Here is a 21,971-nt window from a genome sequence, read left to right as displayed (position 1 = left end):
CCAGTGCACAAAATTCATGCACGGGTAGGGTCCCTAGGGCTGGGCTGCAATCAGGGCCTTCCTTCTGGAAGGCAGCCTGGGCCTTCTTCATTCCGCACCACCCCCTAGTGGTCAACGCTTGTCATAGTGAGCAATCGAACTCCCAGGCTCCCAGTTGAACTACCCAGGGGAAACTTTGCATATTAGCCTTTTCTATATATGGAAGATAGATGTACAGTTTGGTGTCAGTATATAAACCCTCACTGAATCAAGATAATAAATATATCAATAACTACCCGAAATATCAATGATGAGAGAGAATCATTGATTGGCCAGCTGCCTCCTGCATGCCCCCTGCTGGGGATTAAGGCCCAAGCTGGGCATATCCCTTGACCAGGAATCGAACCCTCCTTGACTTCCTGGTTCATGGGTCAGAGAGAGAGAATCATCCATTGGCTGCCTCCTGCACACCCCCTACTGGGGATTGAGCCCGCAATCCGGGTGTGTGCCCTGATTGGGAATCAAGCCAGCAACCCTTTCAGTGCATGGAACAACATCCAACCAACTGAACCACACTGGCCAAGGCTAGTAGTTTATTCTTAGCCTAATAATGCATGGGCAGAATGTAACTTAGATACTTTACTGCTTTGGCTGTAATTAGTTATTTATACATTTTGTAATTAATAGGTGAGCTGAGCAGTCTGAAAACATGGATTGGCACTACTACTGTCATGGACCCTCCTATGTCAGCATTTTTTTGAAATGCAAATTATAGAATATTTGGGTTTCAAAAGAAACAAGTTATATTAAATATATTTCTATCCACAGACCTTTTGTAGGACCGTGAACTATAGATTGGATGTACATTTTTTTGAATTTATACTAACGTTTTCCTCCTCATCTGCCAAGAGTAAGCAATTGGCCCTGGCTGGTTTGGCTCAGGGATAGATAGAGCGTCGGCCTGTGGACTGAAAGGTCCTGGGTTCGATTCCGGTTGGGAGCACATGTCTGGGCTTCGGGCTCAATCCCCAGTGGGGGTATGTGCAGGAGGCAGCCGATCAATGATTTTTTTTTTGTTTGTTTCTCTCCCTTTCCCTTCCTCTCTGAAATCAATTAAAAAAAATATATGTGTATATATATATATATACACACACACACATATATACATATACATACTAGAGGTCCGGTGCACGAGATTCGTGCACTGGGGGCGGGGGTCCCTCAGCCCGGCCTGCGCCCTCTTGCAGTCCAGGAGCCCTCGGGGGATGTCCAACTGATGGCTTAGGGGAGCAGGCCTAAGTCATCAGTTGGACATCCTTAGCGCTGCCACGGAGGTGGGAGTGGCTCCCGCCACTTCCACTGCACTCGCCATGGCTTCTGCTGAGTGGCGCTCCCCCGTGGTAGGGCACTGACCACCAGGGGGAAGCTCCTGTGTTGAGTGTCTGCCCCCCTTGGTGGTCAGTGCACATCATAGTGACGGGTCGTTACACTGTTTGGCCGATTTGCATATTAGCCTCTTATTATATAGGATATAAAAAGTAAGCAATTGCAGATATGCTTCTTGGCAGATTTTGGTGCATGACTTTCATGTGAAGTAGACAGGTTCTTTCTAAGATCTGTTTGTGGTGTGCAGCCAGCCCGAGAAAGGTCTGTTGTGAGCCTGGGTGGACAGAGTTAAGAGTTCTAGGAATCCCGAGAACTCGAGTGGCCCTACCTCCCACATCTACCAGCTGGAAGTCTATTTTATGTTGGTATAGTTCAGATCTTTTAGGAAGCTGCTTTCCTTAGTTTTGCTTAGGATGATATCTTCATTGGGCTCCCACTTGGCACCCTTGTGTTTGGATATGAGGGATATAGTTTAAAAAAAAAACAACTTTCTAATTTTTCCAGATAAGTATGGTAAAAGAAAGTCCTCCATTTACCATCCAGTGTTTGAACACTATAAGTAAGAATCCTGGAATAAAGATCAGCCCTTTTATTCAGTGAAGGTAGTTTTGTAAATCATCTATACCATAGTTTTTGGCTCTTTGTTTTTTTTTTCCATTTGTGCCATGGATCACAAAGCCTCTGCTGGAATCTGTGGTTTGGGAGTCTCAGGATTCTCCCTAGTGGAAAGATCAGGGTTAGTGAAGTAGAAAGTGTAGGACTCAGTGCCTTGAGAAGAACTTCTATGGCTGCCAGCCAGCTTCCCAGTTGTTCCTGGTCAGTGCTTACAGGTGTCTGCCTGTGGTCAAAGGGGATTGAACTGAACAGGAAGTTGAGGGAACAGCCTCCCTTGGCCAGTGCATGGGCGCTGCCCTGGCTGTGCACACACCGGCCTGTTGTCCCTAGGCTATGGCCTGTCCGGCCTGATGTCTGGTTCTATGCTTTGTAAATTTGCATTTCTTATGAAGCTTTTTTTTATTTCCTAATCTAAGCTGAATGTTTATGTATGGAGCTTAGAAATGAAATGTTACAACATGGAGGCACCTAAAACACCAGGGTGAAAAGTATTACAGGAAAGGCCATGCCAAAAAAAGCATCCATCCTTCTTTGCAAAAGTTGGGATTGTTTGTGTCTTTAATGTACCAGGGTTGCCCAGACTTTGGTTTTCCTAGCGTCAAAGTAGGGTTGTGTAGAGAATGGTTTCTTTCCCTTAAGATTTTTTTTGTGGTAACAATATATGTAAGAGTTGCCATTTTAACCATTTTAAGTGTACAATTTAGTGGCATCAAGTACAAGGTTGTATATTATGCCGTGATCTACTTTCCACTTCCAGAGCTTTTATCATCCCAAACAGAAACTCTGGCTTGTTTAACTTAGCATGTTTTCAAAGTTCATCTGTTACAACATGTCTCAGCACTTCATTCCCTTTTGTGGTTGAATAATATTCTATTGGATTTATATACTACATTTTGTTCATTCTGTTCATCTGTTGGTGGACACTTAGGTTGTTTCCACCTTTAAGCTATTATGGATAATACTTCTAGTGGCGTATAAGTATTTGAGTCTTTGCTTTCAGTTCTTTAGGGTATATACCTAGGAGTGGAATTGCTGGGACATGTAGTGATTATATATATTTTAAAAAAGATTTTTGTTTTGTTAACCATTACCTGGGGATATTTTTTCCATTGCTTTTCAGAGAGAATGGAAGGGAGGGAGGGAGGAAAGGCGGGGGTGGGGGTGGGGGGTGGGAACAAAGATCCATGTGAGAGAGACACATGGACTGGTTGCCTCCCACACACACTTGGAGTGGTGGTGGGGAGTGAACCGGAATGGAAACCCAGGGAGGTGCCCTTGACCAGGAATGGAACTCGAGACCCTTCTGTGCGAGTGCTGATGCTCTATCCACACAACCACACTGGCCAGGGTGTGATTATATGTTTTTTAACTTTTTGAGTAGCTACCACACTTTTATATAGCAGCTGCACCTTTTTTGTTGTTGTTAATCCTCACCTGAGGATATTTTTCCATTGATTTTGTTTGTTTTTGTTTAGAGAGTGGAAAGGGTGGGGGAGAGACACAGAGAAACATCTATGTGAGAGAGACACATCGATTGGTTGCCTCCCGCACATGTCCCAACCAGGGCCCAGGATCAAGCCTGCAACCAAGGTACATGCTCTTGACTGGAATCAAACCCAGGACTCTGTAGTCTGTGGGCTGACACTCTATCCACTGAGCCAAACCGACTAGTGCAGTGATGGCGAACCTATGACACGCATGTCAGAGGTGACACGCGAACTCATTTTTTTGGTTGATTTTTCTTTGTTAAATGGCATTTAAATATATAAAATAAATATCAAAAATGTAAGTCTTTGTTTTACTATGGTTGCAAAGATCAAAAAATTTCTATATGTGACACAGCGCCAGAGTTAAGTTAGGGTTTTTCAAAATGCTGACACGCCGAGCTCAAAAGGTTTGCCATCACTGGACTAGTGCTTACATTCCCACTTAAACAATTAAAAACACATACACACACAACAAAAGGCACTTTTATTTGTGAAGCTAAAATTGATTGGGTCTGTGTGTACCACCTCATTTCTTAATCTCATTCCATGAGATCTTAATCTTTTTTTTTTTAAGTTTTTTGTTTGTTTGTTTTGTTTTTGTTTTTGTTTAGAGGTAGAGGAAGGGAGAAGGGAGAGAAACATCAGTGTGAGAGCAGAACATTGATTGGCTATCTCCTACAGAGGATTGAGCCCACAACCTGGACATGTACCCTGACTTGGGATCGAACCAGCAACCTTTTGGTGCATGGGACAGTGCCCAACAGTGCCACACTGGCCAGGGCCTTGTAAATCTTTCCTTCTCTTTTCATATTTCTGTCTTGGAACTAAAGCACCTCAGGCAGGGAGTTAGCCTCTTACTCCCATTTCTGTTATGCCCCATAGGAGTGTGAGAATGACTAGGAGAGCACACTTTTCTTGGGACCAGTTTCTTTTCTTTTTTTTTCCTTTTAAATACATGTTTTATTGATTTCAGAGAGGAAGGGAGAGGGAGAGACAGAAACATCAATGATGAGAGAGAACCTCTGATCAGCTGCCTCCCGCATGCCCCACACCGGGGATTGAGCCCACAACCGGGAATTGAACTGTTACCTCCTGGTTCATAGATCAGCACTCAAACCACTGAGCCACGCCGGCTGAGCTGGGACCAGTTTCTTGATAGGTGGGTTTAAGGGGTGCACTACTGCAGCTTTCTGCTCTATGGGACACTTTAGTTTAAATGTCTCATCAAAATTAATATTAGTCTTGTGTTGTATGTAACTTTGTGTGAATTGTAAACCTGACAAATGAAATACTATCTTTTATATTGTGCTAACATATGGACCCTCTTTTCTTTTTTCTTTTCAATTCAGTGAAGGAGAACGACCTACTCAGAATGAGAAGAGAAAAGAGAAAAACATAAAAAGAGGGGGCAATCGCTTTGAACCATATGCCAATCCAACCAAAAGATACAGAGCCTTCATTACAAACATACCTTTTGATGTGAAATGGCAGTCACTTAAAGACCTGGTTAAAGAAAAAGGTAATGGTACTGGTGGTTGAGTAGGGTAAGAAGGTTGGTGTGTCATCTTTTCTGTGGCTAATTCCTTGGTTACTTTTTGTCAGTGGAAGCTGTCTGGGTAGAGCATGTGTTCTGTCCAGGCTTGAGAGTTAAGCCCTCCTATCCACCCTACTTTTATTTGTGGTCGTGCACCTGTGTGTCAAATAGGGTGGTTTGATGGTCCCTTGGCCTATAAATGATTTTATTGGCTTAATATGATAATAGGGCTTCATTTAAGCTTGAGGGGAGCCTCTTTGTGGTAAGGACATTTTTTGAATTTTTCATAATAGGTGGGAGAGGTGTTACCTTTTCTTGATCTCTGTCTCTCTTTTTAAGCTTTTAAATTCTTGTGGGAAGGTAGTTTGTTTAAATTTTGTGGATGTTTTTCTGAGATCAAAATTTGGTAGCTGGAACTTGTGCTGTTCAGATTCTAAATTATAAAAACATTAGCTTGCGCTAAAATTGTTAGGCTTTCCCCCCCCCAGGGGAAAATTCTTAGATTGGCAATTGGAGAGCTCAAAATAAGGCCTGTCCTGTGTAATGCAGAGCATTCAGGTCACATCAGTCACAGCCCAGGTGTCCAAATTTGGGCTTAGGGCAGGGAAAACAACAGAAGCTCTGCTGCCACCAGGAGGTCCGAGGAGGTCGGTTGCCTCCATGGGCCTCTGCCTTATCCCCTGCGCACACCAGGGTGTCCTCTCTTTCCCACACTCTTATTCTGTTTCTTCTGTCTTCCTTTCTTTTCCTGATTCCTGACCCTGCTGGTGGCACTCAGGGCTGAAGAGATTGCTCAGCCCTGGTTTAGACAAAACTGTTGATAGAGAACAATTTGTCTAATGCCTTGAAGTCTCCTCTCACCCCACACCCCCAAGGGAAACTGAGACTCATATTACTCTTAAATGCAGTTTTTTTGAAGGACTGAAAGGTATTGGGGTGTTTTGTGTTTTTTTTTTTTTGTTTTTTTTTGAGTATTCATAATGAAAAGAGATTTGAGCTTGATTTGTCAAATGATTAACATTTCAGTGACAGAGATGCCACTTGGATAGGCTATTTTGGTATGTGTATGGTGCTCCCAGCATTGGGTTTTGAAAATATAAATGGCCCACTGCCATCATTGTCCCATCTCTCAATTCGACCATGACATGCCGAAGCACTAGGCATTGGAACTTCTCTGTACAGTTATGTATGCTGTTCCCATGTAGTATTACTCCAGATAATATAGATGGAAAATGTTTTGGTGTGAGATTTGTTTTCCTGCCTTGATCAGCCAAATCATTCCTGCCAATGCTCCTAGGGCAAGAGTGAAGTTTCTTTTTGTCTGAAGGGCGTGTCATGTGGCATCCCAGATGCAGTGTTCTTGGTTTTTGGGACTGCTGCTTCAATACAAGTTTAGAATTTCTGTACGGTAAAGTTGGGTCTCATTCGAATTAGTTTTTGGAATATCCCCAAATTTGTGTTCTTGTGATTTGGTTGAACCACTGAATGGATACTTCCATTGATAATAAGGTATAGTAGTTCCAAGAACCAGGAATGTGGCTTTGAAAATGCAGAATTTTGTAAGAGATTGCAGGCCAAATTATTTTTTCATTTTAAGGAGTGTGTGAACCAGTTTTGGGACATGATGGATAAAGTAGGTGACATTTTTACTGCTTTACCATTCAGTAATTCAGTTTTGGAAGCCTTAAAGCTGGTAGCAGCAGCAGCAGCCATGACGTTTCTGGATGTAGAAGCAGTTCACCTCAATTTCCTATTGAACTGTATTAAGTGTGGAGCCAGCCTGGTGGTTTATTTGGATACTTCCAAACTGGTTCTCATATTCCTCTGGCATACTGCTATGAATGCCCTGGCTCAGCCCTTTCAGTGTATTTTTGGTGGTGTAATTTAGAATTACAGGTGTGCAGTAAATTAGTTATTTTTAACAAACCTTAAATGTTCTTGCTTAGAACTCCCCTGTATAGGTTAAATTACTTTTCTGTTTAGTTAAATTATTAGCCATGTTAGATTGTACATAAAGGATTCATAAGAGAAAGGTAATATTTTTTATGGTAATGCTTATATTCAGTATGTGAACTCTAAAAAAAATTTACTGTTTGCATACATATGACTCCTTAAGAAATGTTCTTATTCTTTTTATTATGAGGTTTTCAAAAAAATATATTTTTTTAAAATATATTTTTATTGATTCAGAGAGGAAGGGAGAGAGAGAGACAGAAACATCAGTGACGAGAGAGAATCATCAATCTACCCACTAGGGGTCAAGCCTGCAGCTTGGGCATGTGCCCTGACTGTGACCTTCTGGTTCATAGGTTGACGCTCAACCACTGAACCACACCATCTGGGCTCAAAATATATTTTTATTCATGTCTTGATATACCAAAAATAAGTTTACTAGGTGTATCAGTTAATAATGGCGGATTTTGTAATCAAAGAAAACACAATAATTTCAAGAGAAACATCAAAAGTGCTTATTTAACGTAATGTCCATCGCTAGCTACACATTTCCCCCATCTTTCAGGTAATTTGTGGATACCGTTCCAATAGAACTTTTCTTGTTTTGAGGCAAACCATTCAGAGACCCAATTTTCCACTTCTTCTTATGTTTTGAAGTGCTGCTCAGAAAGTGCATGTGCCATTGATCGGAACAAGTGGTAATCTGAAGGAGCAAGGTGTGAATACGGCGGGTGGGTTAATACTTCCCAGGCAAGATCTTTTAACGTGTCTTTAACTGGTTTTGAAGTGTGTGATGGTGCGTTATCATGAAGCAAAATTACTTTGCCATGTCTTCTGGCACATTCTGGTCATTTCACGATCAAAGCATGGTTCAAATTGATTATTTGTTGTTGGTAGCGATCAGTATTAATGATTTCACCTGGTTTTAGAAGCTCATAATACACCACACCTTCCTGATCCCACAAAATGCAGAGCATTGTCTTCTTCCTGAATTTGGCCTTGCAGTCAATGTTAATGGTTGACCTGGATCAACCCATGATTTTGTGCGTTTGGGATTCTCAAAATAAATCCACTTTTTTTTTTTTTTTTTTTTTCAAATATATTTTATTGATTTTTTACAGAGAGGAAGGGAGAGGGATAGAGAGTTAGAAACATCAATGAGAGAGAAACATCGATCAGCTGCCTCCTGCACACGCCCTACTGGGGATATGCCCGCAACCAAGGTACATCCCCTTGACTGGAATCGAACCTCGGACCCTTGAGTCCTCAGGCTGACATCCACTGAGCCAAACCGGTTAGGGCAATAAATCCACTTTTCATCATCAGTCACAATTTGATGCAAAAAAGACTTTCTTTCGTGCCGTTGAAGCAACATTTTACTGATGACTTTTTGGTTTCCCATTTTTCTTCCGTTCAGTTGATGTGGCACCCATTTTCCTTCCTTGAAAATCTTTCCCATTGCTTGTAATGATCGGAAATTGTTTGCTGAGCAACGTTTAATCTTTCTGCAAGTTGTTTTTGAGTTTGACACGCATCTTCATCCAATAATGCTTGTAATTGTTGGTCTTCAAACTTTTTCGGTTGACTTGGACATTGTCTTTCACATAGAAATCATCACTTTTAAAGCGTTTAAACCAGTGTTCACAAGTATCTTGAGATGCAGCATGTTCACCATAAGCTTCCAGAAATATATGATAACTTTTTCTTCAAAATGAAGTAATGAATTAAAACTTCCCACAAATGCTCCTTTTTTGGCACGAAATTCAACATTTTTAAGCATAAATATAACTCTGATGTTAACACCTTCAGCAAATTTGACATACGAAGTTTTGAAGCTTGATCACTACAACAAAATAGCATACATATCAAATCGCATATATATCAACAATTGTGTAACTCCATCTATTGAAAAAAATCCGCATTATTAACTGGTACACCTAGTAAATAGTTATTTGAAATCAGAAATATTTATGTGAAATCTGTTGCAAATATGTTTTAAGGTTTTTGAAGACTTATTGCACAGGGGGGGAAAATGCAGATAGAGACACATGCTAAAAGCATTAGTCTCAAAATAATCTCTATGGGCAAAGCAGAGATTTGGGCTGTCATAACCCAATCACTCTATCAGTCTGCATTTTAAGATTCTGTCCCTGATGAAATTGTCCTGTTTCAGAAAACTAGTGGAATAATTTGTCCTCAAGATCTGAATACTGTTATATCATTGCAGCACCGTCTAATTGCCACCTCTCAGAATTAAGGTAGCAGCTCTGAGATGGCAGGACAGAAGCTTTCTAAGCCTAATCATTAATCATGCCTGAGACTGCCTCACGCACTACTCCCTAATTCCCTGTCTTTCCCCTTCTTCAACATCAGGGTATTTTATAGTACTCGTCTTGAATTTTAGCATTGATCAGCATTCTGGAAGATCCTACTAATAATTCATGTATTATGTGAACTGGCCACTTTCCCCCGGGCTTTTCCAAACCCTTTGTGGGATCACAAAGCTTGTTTGGTGCCCAGCTTTTCTTGGTGGCACTATCATGAAATCAACATTGCTGATTTTTTGCTCACCCCCACAATATCAGTTAAAGACATGAATTAAAGTGTTTCACAGTCCTTAGAATTGAATGCCCTCTTTCCCTGAGCTTTCCCCTTCCTATTCTATGGGACACAGGAAAGGTTTCTATTGTCCTTCCTTTTGACTGCTTATTTTTTTTATGGAGATATTGCATGGGGGAAAAAATGGCAGCTCTGAAGACCAAATTGTTACTGGATTAAAAAATATTTTTTTGAGAGCCAGTGTAATATGAAATTTGGAGATTGCCAAACCAAGTTTGAGAGTGACGTAACGGTCTCAACAGCTATCTAATTAGGATACACATCTTAAAGTCTTTGTCCATAAGGATTGGGCAAAGAAGTATCATTTCTGTGAGCAAAAGATGATCTTGGGTATTTTAAACTTAAGCAGTGTTGTGCTGCATTACTGGGAAGTCCTGTGTAGATGAAGAAAGCTTGGCATGGGGCTGCTTGTTCTGGCCTAACCTGGGAGCCAGCAGGACTGAGCTGCAGCAGCAGTTAAGCACAGAGCAGTGTGAGGAAGAAAAGGAAGGTCAGTGATGTAGTTTACTCTGAATCAATCCCAAGGTTAGCATCAGTCAGTCTAACTTGTGTAAGCAAAGATTTCGTTAAGCACTTAATCCTTCTATTTTTATTTAATGCATCACCTCAAGTAAATTTTAAATTCCAGCTAACACAAAACAAAGGCCCAGAGGGCATGTGTAGTCCAGTAGAAGATCTCCAGTGGCTCTTGGAGATAATCTCCATGGAGGCTCTTGGAGAACTTATGAAGAATGGGCTCAATCAGTTTCTAACTTGTCTATAAATTAAGTAATCACTGTGTAGAATAATTATTTTGCCATATATAAGAGAAACAAGCTATATATATATAAACAACCTATATATATGCCTATATATATTAAACAAGTTTTTCAAATTCAAATATGTAATCTATGCACCCTTCCATTAGAGTGTCTACCTTATTATGAGGTGAAAATGTTTGATAACATGCCCTGGTCCCCTTCCCCCTTTTAAATTAGAGGCCTTTTCACATATGAATTCTCTTTAGTGACTTGGACCTCTGTACTACTCTTTTTTTTTTTTTTTGTCCATTTCAGACTTGAGCAGTAAATGAAAACACAGAAACAAACACTCTTTGTGGTAAAAATGCATTCAGAAGTGTTAAGTCAGAGTAGCTCCAAGGACTGCCTGAATTTTGGTTTGTTCATCTCTTTAACCTCCTGGTGCCTTTTATTCTTGAGGAGAGAGATATATATATATATATATAGTCACTTTTTATTTTTCTCTTTTTGAGATAGTATTTTTAATAATCTACCTAAATGTTGGTAAAAAAATGATTTCTTGGAGCATTTTAAAGTAAAGGTAGGTGATAACATTTGGCATTATTAGGCTTTTCAGAGTCATAGTTTTTTCCTGCAGATATTTTTATATTTAAGCTGCAATAGAACTTATCTTAGCAGTCTCCTCTTGGCATTTCATCCATGTTCAACGGGGGGGATGGGGAGCAATAGTAATTTTCATTAATACCTGTGAATTCCATTTTTGTGGCACTGTTGCCAAGGCCAATTTGTGAACTCTGCCTTCACTCCTGGTTGATTGGTCCTTTTATTTATTTCGTTGAATATGGCCAGATTGTTTCAAAGTTTTGTTGATAGTAGTACTGACTACTAAACAGGTCTTGCTTTATTATTATCTTCCTATAGGGAAGTATAAATTAGCAACTGTTGCAGAGCCTGTGAGAAGCTCTGCAGCAGTTGCTAATTGATGATCCTTGGGAACAGCACTGCTCATGCTAGAGCCACAGTGACTGCCTCACTTATGACTAAACTGAGAGGAGGTTTAGTATAATGTAAGTGAGAGGGGGGAGCATTTTAAGCAATTTTTTTAAGCAAAGGATTGAAGGTTGTGTGTGTTTCATCACTAGAATGTTAAGGGTGAAAAGTCCTAATTTCTAAACCTGGCTTTTGTTAAAATGGTTATGACCATGGAGAAAAGTTTGGTTGGGACTTGCTTGGTTTCTAGGTTGCAATGACATCTTTTTGATAAAGTGTCTTTATGGGCACAGACTAGATACTGTCCAAATGCAACAGTATCTGACTTTTGACAACATAGTTACAGTTATCCTTGAGTTAGATACTGTGATTCTTTTATTTATTTTTAAGGTTATTAGGCAGTAGTCACAGTCATAGCTCATTGCAAATAAACTTGGATTCTCTATTCATTGGCTTGACACTACTAGGCTTTTTAAAAAATATATATATATTTTATTGATTTTTTACAAAGAGGAAGGGAGAGTGATAGAGAGTTAGAAACATCAATGAGAGAGAAACATCGATCAGCTGCCTCCTGCACACGCCCTACTGGGGATGTGCCTGCAACCAAGGTACATGCCCTTGACCGGAATCAAACCTGGGAACCTTCAGTCCGCAGGCCGACGCTCTCTCCACTGAGCCAAACCAGTTAGGGCAACTACTTGGCATTCTCATTTAAGTCAGTGGTTCTCAACCTTCCTAGTGCCGCAACCCTTTAATACAGTTCCTCATGTTGTGGTGACCCCCAATTTCATTGTTACAAATTGAACATAATCAAAGCATAGTGATTAATCACAAAAACATTATGTAATTATATATGTGTTTTCCGATGGTCTTAGGCGACCCCTGTGAAAGGGTCGTTTGACCCCCCAAAGGGGTCGCGACCCACAGGTTGAGAACCACTGATTTAAGTGGAGACAAGGGTTGTTGGTGCTCAAATGGCTGCTGCTATTGAAATAAATGGCTCTTAACATGGCTTCAGGAATGGCCACAACTTTTTTGGAATTGCTTTACTTTTGTATGGGTGAAATAAAGACAATTTGTATTACTGTCCCTTGTCTATGGTCATTTTTCAGTTTGCCCCTCAGGAGTACATACTCCACACATTTAAATTTACTAGTCGCTCCTATTTCCTTCATCTCTGCACTGATTCTCCTTCCTGTTTTGTGTAAAGTCCTGGTTTGGTAAACATTTCAGGAAAGGACAAGGAAGGCAAGGCTGTAGACTTAACCTTTGAACACTTGGCTTTCCTGCTTTCAATGCCATGCAAATATATTACTAATAAATATGCCTTTCAAATTGTTAATTAAAAAAATGATTTTATTTTACATTTAAATATCTCCTAGCAATATTTTAAAATCCAATAATAATTTTAATATTTTTTGATCAAAGGAAGTAGAATAGGCAGGACTTGTTGAGGCCATTAAGAGGGTTATTTTTACTCTTGTAGTGCTAAACCAAACTTGAAAACTGAGTTGAAGAAGGCTTTACCATTATAAAAATAATACTTTAAAAAATAGCCTGTTTAGAGATTTTCTCCAAATTAACACTTTAAATTTCTGTGTGCCATCTTCAAGTTCAGCAGCCATTTTAATGGTTGACTTGATGGGTTTTAACATCTGGGCATGGTGGTCATGAATTGGCAATCCAAACCTTTAGGAAAATCTGCAGAATCTTTTGAAATGCTTTGTTTTTCCCCCTTTGTGTAGATTAGAAGCATGTGAGTCTGTTTAATTGTTTAGTTACAAACTAAGTTTGTGGGGTTTTTTTGTTTTTATTTCAAAGAGGAAGAGGGAGAAAGAGAGATAGAAACATCAATGATGAGAGAGAATCATTGATCAGCTGCCTCCTGCATACCCCACACTGGGGATTGAGCCTGCAACCCGGGAATATGCCCTGACTAGGAATTGAACTGTGACCTCCTGGTTCCATAGGGCACGCTGAACCACTGAGCCATGCCGGCCAGGCCAAACTGAGATCTAAATTTGTATTTAATCTGTATTCTTTATTGAGGAAGTTGAGAAGGCAGCAAGAATAAAGCCTGGCTTAATTCACTGAGGAGAATCCAGGTGCTGCTCTGGTTTTGTGATTGAATATTCAAACATCCTACTTCTGACAGTTGTTGGGCCCACTGCTTTGTGCAGGGCCAGCTATAGAATTGGTGGGGTGTAGAGCAAAATGAAAATGCAGGTCCCCCCCTTGTTTAAAAATTAGGAATTTCAAGACCACAACAACAATATTAAACCAAGCACATGGCTCTCCTGAACGCAGGGCCCCCTGGATTATGCAGGTTGCTCACCCATGTAGCACGTAACACCGTGTGTAACCCTTTGAGCATATACATATTCTTGATATAGCATTTGAGCTCAGTCTAGTGCAGCCGTCCGGCCCGTTTGAAATGAATAAAACTAAAAAAAAAAAAAAAAAAAAAGACCGTACCCTTTTATGTAATGATGTTTACTTTGAATTTATATTAGTTCACACAAACACTCCATCCATGCTTTTGTTCCGGCCCTCCGGTCCAGTTTAAGAACCCATTGTGGCCCTCGAGTCAAAAAGTTTGCCCACCCCTGGTCTAGTGGCATTGCACTTTGTGTGCTGTTTACTTGCTTTCACCAGGAAGAGTGTATTTGTAAAACTTCTCCCTTACCCAGAAAGTGAATCACGCGGACTTCTTTCCTATAGATTTGGATTGCCTCTAGTCATGAATGAGAGGTCCAGACAGAGAAATTGATATGGAAATCTGTTTGTGGTGGGAGGAACATCAAGGACATTGTTAATGAGTTTCACCTACCTTTACTGCACACCTGTAATGCCTAGTTCTGTGGTTTAGAGAATATGGAGTGTTTCTGGGCTTTCTTATAAGGCAGAGGCTCCATACAAGGTTGCTGATGATTGTTCTAAATTCCCATTGTTTTCTTGGCTTTTCTCCCTTGGTTTATGTGTCGTCTGGAAACTGATTTGTAGTTGGTGAGGTAACATACGTGGAGCTCTTAATGGACGCTGAAGGAAAGTCAAGGGTAAGTGTCTGAGAGAATTTCTTCTGTGGATTTACTACATGAAAAATGTAACTGTATGGTGGCGTGGAATCGAATGAAATCAGGAAGGCAGTGAGTGCTCATGTTATAGTAGCCATGTTTGATTTTGCCAAACATTTGAGTGGGGTGGGAAGGGATTTGCAAACGGGAGTCCTGCTTTTCCAAATGGCTGGCCAAAGAGCTTTTTGGTATTCTGTTTGGATGCCCAATTTTGATAACTGGGGACCAATTGTAGCATTGTCTCTTTGTTAACAGAGGAATTGGCTGTGTGTGAATTATGCATGGAATTTTAGTGGTGGTATATTAATGTAAAACGTGCGTTCTTGTCTAGAAAATGTTACTCTTGGTTGTTTGCTGAATTTGAAAGTTGTGTGAACCAAAGATTCCGAAAAGATTGCCTTTTTGCCAGTAAATTGTAAAACAAATATTTAAAATCTGAACGTTTAAAATTGGCCTCGTTTAAAGAGAAAATAAACTATTTTCTGTTGTGCAATAGAATGGCTTAGAATAATCAAAAGGATGAGCTCAGTTAATGGAAGGGATGGATTTAGGAGGAGTATGGTAAGGAATTGATTGAGGGAAGCAGATCTAAAGTTTGTGTGATTTCTTGGAGAACCTGAATTTAGGTCTGCTTATTATAACTTCAGCAACTCTAGTGCAATGCTGGTAACGTGCAGGAAAAGGAGATAATAAGGAGCCCAGCTTTTAATAAGGAATGCTAAGCAAGACACTTCTGTCAGCTTCCTCTTAGAAGGGTTAATTTAAAACAACAACCTAACTTTGTTACATAAATCATTTTTATAACTGTCATTGATATTTAATATTTTTTTCTTTTCTTTTCCCCTTTCCTTGCTCTTCTGATTGGTCTGTGGCTTCTTCCAAAGGGATGTGCGTAAGTATTGTCTAGTTACTTATTGGCAATTGAGCCTTCTAAGTTGCAGGACTGGTTTCACTCATTTCCTTTTGACTCTTCTTAGCGTTGTTGAATTCAAGATGGAAGAGAGCATGAAAAAAGCTGCTGAAGTTCTAAACAAGCATAGTCTGAGTGGAAGACCACTGAAAGTCAAAGAAGTAAGCGCTTAAAACACTGGATATCGTTTGTAATTGTCAAGTTGTCACACTATTAGGAGTTAGGAAAAGACAAAAATAGTCCTGGGCTATGTTTTATGGAGCAGGCTAACCTTTGTTGTTTTTCTTTAATATATTTTTGTTGATTTCAGAGAGGAAGGGAAAGGGAGAGAGAGATAAAAACATCAGTGATGAGAATCATTCATCAACTGCCTCCTGCAAGCCCCCCACTGGGGATCGAGCAGGCAACCTGGGCATGTGCCCTAAATGGAATGGAACCTGGGACCCTTTAGTCCGCAGGCCAAAGCTCTATCCACTGAACCAAACCAGCTAGGGCCAACCTGTTTTGTTTTTGTTTTATTTCAGAGAGGAGGGGAGAGAGAGAGAAACATCAATGAAGGGAGAGAATCATTGATTGGTTGCCTCCTGCACGCCCCCTACTGGGGATCGAGCCTGCAACCTGGGCATGTGCCCCTGACCGGAATCGAACCTGGGACCCTTCAGTCCGCAGGCCAATGCTCTATCCACTGAGCCAAACTGGCTAGGGCCAACCTGTGTTTTTAATGAAAAGGGTCAATCACAGGCTTCAGTAGTCACTTCTGTAAGAACTTTGAATTAGTGGCTGAGTACATCCTGAGTGACTGCTGCCTGTCTTCTAACATCTGTGATCTTAGACCAGTCTGCCATGTGTTCTCAGAGGCATTCAAACTGAGCCTGTGGTTTTCTGTTGTTTTTAAAGGATTCTATACCTGTAGTTTTACCCAGTTTGACCCCTATTCTTGGCCTCCTTTTTTCTTTTTTAAATTGAGTTTGTCATGACTCAAATCCTCTTTCATATCTAATCCAAATCAAATACCTTCTCTCCCTTGAGGAATAGGGTTTTTTAGATTTTATTTTTATTAATTCAGTCCCTCGGCTTTCTTTTTCAATCCTTACTTGAGGATATGTTTTATTGATTTTTACTTAGATGGGAAGAGAGAGATGAGAAACATCGATGTGAGAAACATTGATTGGTTGCCTCACAAGCTCTCCAACTGGAGAATGACCCTCCACCTTTTGGTGTACAGGATGATGCTCCAACCACACTGGCCAGGGCCCTCCTTGACTTTTTTTTATCTGTTCTTCTTGGAGGAAGATCAGTATATTCAGAGCTCAGGGAGGAAATTGTAGTAGGGTTTAAGTTCTCTTGTGTGTTGGAGGTGATACAGAAAAAGGCAGAGTTCAAGAATAGTGTCAATACCAGAGCTTTAAAGACCTGTCCAGACTTTACACAGGAGTCAGATGCCTGAATAATGTGAAAGATAGTGATCTAGAGGGGTGTTTTCAAACTTTTGGAAAATTCACTGATGGGGTTAGCAGGAATTACAAAATCCCATTGAATCAGTAAGAGTCCGCTATACCAAGCATTGTGAAGATCTGGGAGTTCTAGATTATGTCAGCTAATTGGGTCACCTCCCTCCCCCTTTATTTTATTTTATTTTATTTATTTTATTTTATTTTATTTTTTTATTTTATTTTATTATTTTATTTATTTTATTTTATTTATTTTATTTTATTTTATTATTTTATTTTATTTTATTTTATTTTATTTTAATTTATTTTATTTTAATTTAATTTACTTAGTTTAGTTGAGAGCTAAATTTTACATCCTTTCTTTCTTCCTTGTTCCTTTGGCTGGGATTCTTCCTGGCCTGGTGATTTAGTTCATTTGAATTTCTTGTTAAAAATTTTGAGAAATGCTTTCCAACCTACCTCTCAATTTCTGAAATTTTGGGGATATCACTTACAGTGCGAGCATGCGTTTAGTTGCCACTGGGTCAGTTAAATGTAACACTTCTGTGCTCGTTTTAGGATCCTGATGGTGAACATGCCAGGAGAGCAATGCAAAAGGTGATGGCTACGACTGGTGGGATGGGTATGGGACCAGGTGGCCCAGGAATGATTAATATCCCACCCAGTATCCTAAATAATCCTAACATCCCAAATGAGATTATCCATGCATTACAGGCTGGAAGACTTGGAAGCACAGTATTTGTAGCAAATGTAAGTAAATGAAACAGTGTTTGAAGTAGAAAAAAAAATCAGAATTTTATGAAACAGTCTTATCAATGTGTTATAAAAGTAGGTTTGATGTTTGAGAAGAAAAACTTACGAGAGGGTTACGTTATATTCTTGATTTATGTTAAAGAAATCAGCCTTGGGGTTAGGCTTTGTTCCCTAATGACCACCGCAGTCATAAGTTACAGGTTTGACTGAGGTCCCATGGGGGTGGTGGTTACTGGTGTTTATTACAAAAGTGGTGGCTGAGTCTGCATTCTTGGTGGGTTTATTTAGGTGCAGGGTGAAAAAGTTTCTGAGCAGAGATTATGTACTGACACTCCCTCTTGTGTCTGGGATAAATGGTAATGCCTTTGTCATTTGCAAAGGGAAATATTTTTTACAAAAGAAAGTGGGGAGGGGAGAGTAATGATACATTCTGTGGAGCCTTTTTTTTTAAAGTTTAAAAAAAGCATTACTTTGAAATGTATGAGGTGATTTTAAGCTGTTCTTCAGAGAAGAGACAGTAAATGGAAGTTAAGGCCAGACTTTATAATCCTATTTGGGAAATTTTACTGCAGTTCATAAGTTTTTGTGACATGTTTTTCTAATGCTTGTCTCCAACCAAAGCATGTTGCATGCATGTAATACAAATGATGTTTTTCTTAAGATGTCTACATTGAGATTTTCTCCCCCCTTCCTTGATTAGCTGGATTATAAAGTTGGCTGGAAGAAACTGAAGGAAGTTTTTAGTATGGCTGGTGTGGTGGTCCGGGCAGACATTCTTGAGGATAAAGATGGAAAAAGTCGTGGAATAGGCACTGTTACTTTTGAACAGTCCATTGAAGCTGTGCAAGCTATATGTATCCTTTTATTGGAATTCAACTCTTGGGGAACAGTTTGTCTAAATGTTATGTTAGTAATAGAGGCTTGTGTGGGGAAATGGTTAACTTTGCATATTTCTGTTTCCTGAGTGACTAGAGGGAATGTATTTCTATGGAATTGATCTAATCCTGTGTAGATAAAAGGGCTGGTTAGAAAGTAGGCACATTCTCATAAGTGGTCTTTTCCAATGATTTCTTTTTAGAGGAGTCTGGTTTGAAATGGGAAGCCCAATGAATGTGCCACTGGAGAAAAATTCAGTTATTTCTTTTTTTTAACTATATTTTATTGATATTTTACAGAGAGGAGGGGAGAAGGATAGAGAGTTAGAAACATCAGTGAGAGAGAAACACCGATCAGCTGCCTCCTGCACACTCCCCACTGGGGATGTGCCCGCAACCAAGGTACATGCTCTTGACCGGAATCGAACCTGGGACCCTTCAGTCCGCAGGCCGACGCTCTATCCACTGAGCCAAACCACTTAGGGCCGGTTATTTCTTATATAAGCCTTTGCAGGGCTCTATTTCCAGTGGATTGACATCATTCTGTAAGAAGCATTTCTCTCTCTCACCATAGGCTCTTACCCTAGAATTACATTTTTGTAGCCACGATGGAGACTACCACACAGGAACAGTCACTAAATGCAGGCAAGACTGTCACTTGAGTATTTTGCCCAGAAAACATGGTACTTCTAAAATGTTAGGATACTTGGCTCATTGGACGTGTACGGAAAACTGATGCCAGTGCTTAAGAGGGTGGTTTGGTGAGAAGTGTAAAGTTGTATGAATGAAGCTCTACACTTACGTTGCAAGCTGAGGTTTACTTATCTCCCCCCTTGAATGAGCTTTATTTATTGTTCCTTTTATGCTGACTTGAGAACCAGATACAGTTACTTGAAAGTGTAATGAGGAATCAAAATTGCTCTTCATTACTAGAGGGACTGGTAGCATTTGGATTATTTTTCTCTTATCTATTTCTTTCCTGCTGTGCATGTTTTTAGAATTGTAAGAAATTGCCTTAATTTTAATACCAGCTATGTTCAATGGACAACTGCTATTTGATAGACCAATGCACGTGAAAATGGTAAGTTAATAGGCTCTCCAAAATACACTCAAGTGTAGCAAAAACATAGGATTATTAATAGTGCACGCACAGCCATTATTTATGATCAGTCTAAGTCAGTGATTTTCAACTGGTGTGCCACGATAATTTTTAAAACATGCAATACCTATTTATTTTTATTGAATTTATTGGGGTGATATTTGTTAATAAAATTATATAAATTTCAGGTGTATAATTATAGAATATATCTAAAACCCGACTATATAGTCAGGGGCACTGACCTCTTCCCTTATTTATTTTTAAATTTATCTTTATTGTTGAAAGTATTACAGATTTTGTTCCCCCATTGATCCCCTCTATCCTGCACCAGTCCGTCAGTCCCCCCTCCCGTACCTCCACCCCCACCCCACCAAAGCCTACTACACTATTTTTTCTGTGTCCATGGGTTATGCATATATGCATATAAGTTCTTTGGTTAATTTCCTGTCCTCCCCCACCCCCTCTTGTAGTCCGGGACCTCTCGGGGGATGTCTGCCTGCCAGCTTAGGCCCACTCCCCACAAACATCCCCCAAGGGGTCCTTAGCTGCCAGTCACAAGCCTGGCTTCTGGCTGAGCAGCACTCCCCCTGTGGGAGCACAATGACCACCAGGGGGCAGCTCCTGTGTTGAGCATCTGCCCCCTGGTGGTCAGTGTGCATCATAGCGACCAGTCATTCTGCCGTTTGGTCTTTTGCATATTGGCCTTTTATTATATAGGATAATAAAAAAGCCCAGCAACTGAACAACAGGTCGACCAGGTGTTATGACGTGCACTGACCACCAGGGGCCAGATGCTCAACGCAGGAGCTGCCCCCTGGTGGTCAGTGCGCTCCCACAGTGGGAAGCATCGCTCTGCTGACCTGGATGAGCAGCACTCCCCCCACCAGTGCACGCATGCCGTGCATGGGGCCTCTAGTTTCAGATATATTATTCTTTGCATAGTTGGCTGATTGACAGGGTCAGGAGGTCAGTTGAGTATCCTGCTTGAGCAAGTGATCAATTTTAAGGAATGATTATGTACCCTGGGTTTTCAGTTCTCAGTATGTTTTGTTAGTATTATATCTGTTGTGAACCTAATTAAGTCTTCGGTTCAGACAGCCTTTAAAGTTTTGTTGAAGTGCTTCAATTAGCCTTGCTATGGCTGTGCCAAAGACAATGGTTAATACAAGCATGATTAGAACATGGTGAGGGCAAGGTAGTTAGCACTCACATTCAGGAAGAAAATAAAAGGAATTATAAAGGAGTGGTTTTTTTTAATTGGTCAGTTTTAAAAAAATAGATAATTGCTAAGGGGGGGGGGGGAGACATCTGTAAGACTCAACAATAAAGATTTTTAAAATGTCTGTACAAGCCAAAAAAAAATTGGTTCATGTGTTTCAAAAGCATGAAAAAGGTAATGTGAGTCTTGCTTTTGCTTCATATCCAGGTCCTGTCTATCCCCACAGTATACACCTGAGTGTATATTTTAATCCTTTCCTCTTAGCAAGAAATACTCCTTTTTTAAAAAAAGATTATTTTGGAATTTAAAATTTTCATTGATTTTTTTAGAGGGAGAGAGTGGGAGAAAGATTTATTTCACTTTTTATACATTTATTGGTTGATTTTTAAAAATATATATATTTTATTGATTTCAGAAAGGAAGTGAGAGGGAGAGAGATAGAAACATCAATGATGAGAGAGAATCATTGATTGGCTGTCTCCTGCACAGGGGATTGAGCCAGCAACCCAGGCATGTGCCTTGACTGGGAATTGAACCATGACCCTGGTTCACAGGTTGACACTTAACCACTGAGCCACACCATCCGGGCAGTTGGTTGATTCTTGTATGTGCCTGACTGGGGATCGAACCCCCAGCCTTGGTGTATTGGGATGATGCTCTAATCAACTGAGCAACCCGGCCAGGGCTCCAGGCTTTTTTTGATACGTGCATGGTATTCTATGGTGAGGGTGTCTCATAATTTATTAAACTAGTCGTCTGTTGATGGGTGTTGTTTCTGTCTTTTGCTGTTGCCAACAGTCTTCTAGGAATACTGAGATATATTTACTTTCTCTTTCAGGATGAGAGGGCCTTACCAAAGGGAGATTTTTTCCCTCCTGAGCGTCCACAACAACTTCCCCGTAAGTGTCTCATTTATTATGGTTGAGATTTTGAATTTGATTTATATTAACCAGAAAACTACAATGACTCTTGAATTTGTGCCATGTTATCTTGCAAAATTCATACATGGATGTTCATACATAGCAGTATAATTTTAGCTGATCAGTGGGTAAATACAATGGTAAATCCATACAATGGAACATTCATTACTCAGCCATAAAAAGGAACAAAGTACCAATACATGTTATAGTATGGATGAGACTTAATTCCCATCTATAGGAAACATCCAGAACAGGTGAATCTATAGCCAGAAAGTAGATTAGTAGTTGCCAGGGGCTGGAAGAGTGACTGCTAATGGGGACAGGATTTCTTTTTGGGGTGATGAAAATGTACTGATTTAGATAG

The 21,971-nt window shown here is 40.1% G+C and overlaps 1 protein-coding gene across 18 annotated transcripts in view; it reads left to right on the top strand.

Moving 5' to 3' along the window:
• The window catches only part of HNRNPM (heterogeneous nuclear ribonucleoprotein M), a 46,617-nt gene that overhangs the window by 4,991 nt on the left and 19,655 nt on the right, over nt 1-21,971 (top strand). For 13 of the 18 annotated variants that reach the window (XM_006104995.3, XM_023746114.1, XM_023746113.1 and 10 more), the window contains exons 2-9: nt 4,817-4,986; nt 14,310-14,362; nt 15,265-15,272; nt 15,358-15,451; nt 17,300-17,491; nt 18,195-18,348; nt 19,401-19,450; nt 21,526-21,586. In XM_006104995.3, coding sequence (XP_006105057.1) covers nt 4,817-4,986; nt 14,310-14,362; nt 15,265-15,272; nt 15,358-15,451; nt 17,300-17,491; nt 18,195-18,348; nt 19,401-19,450; nt 21,526-21,586 — 782 coding nt within the window. Of the gene's footprint in view, nt 1-4,607; nt 4,627-4,816; nt 4,987-14,309; nt 14,363-15,264; nt 15,273-15,357; nt 15,452-17,299; nt 17,492-18,194; nt 18,349-19,400; nt 19,451-21,525; nt 21,587-21,971 lie in introns of those variants that run through there. The other 5 variants (XM_006104998.3, XM_006104996.3, XM_023746115.1 and 2 more) reach the window with 4 other exon arrangements.

This window comes from Myotis lucifugus, unplaced genomic scaffold, assembly GCF_000147115.1.
Source record: "Myotis lucifugus unplaced genomic scaffold, Myoluc2.0 scaffold_628, whole genome shotgun sequence".
NCBI classification, from domain to species: Eukaryota; Metazoa; Chordata; class Mammalia; order Chiroptera; family Vespertilionidae; genus Myotis; species Myotis lucifugus.
Note: the sequence above shows the minus strand (reverse complement) of the source record. Positions and strands in the feature narration are given on the sequence as shown.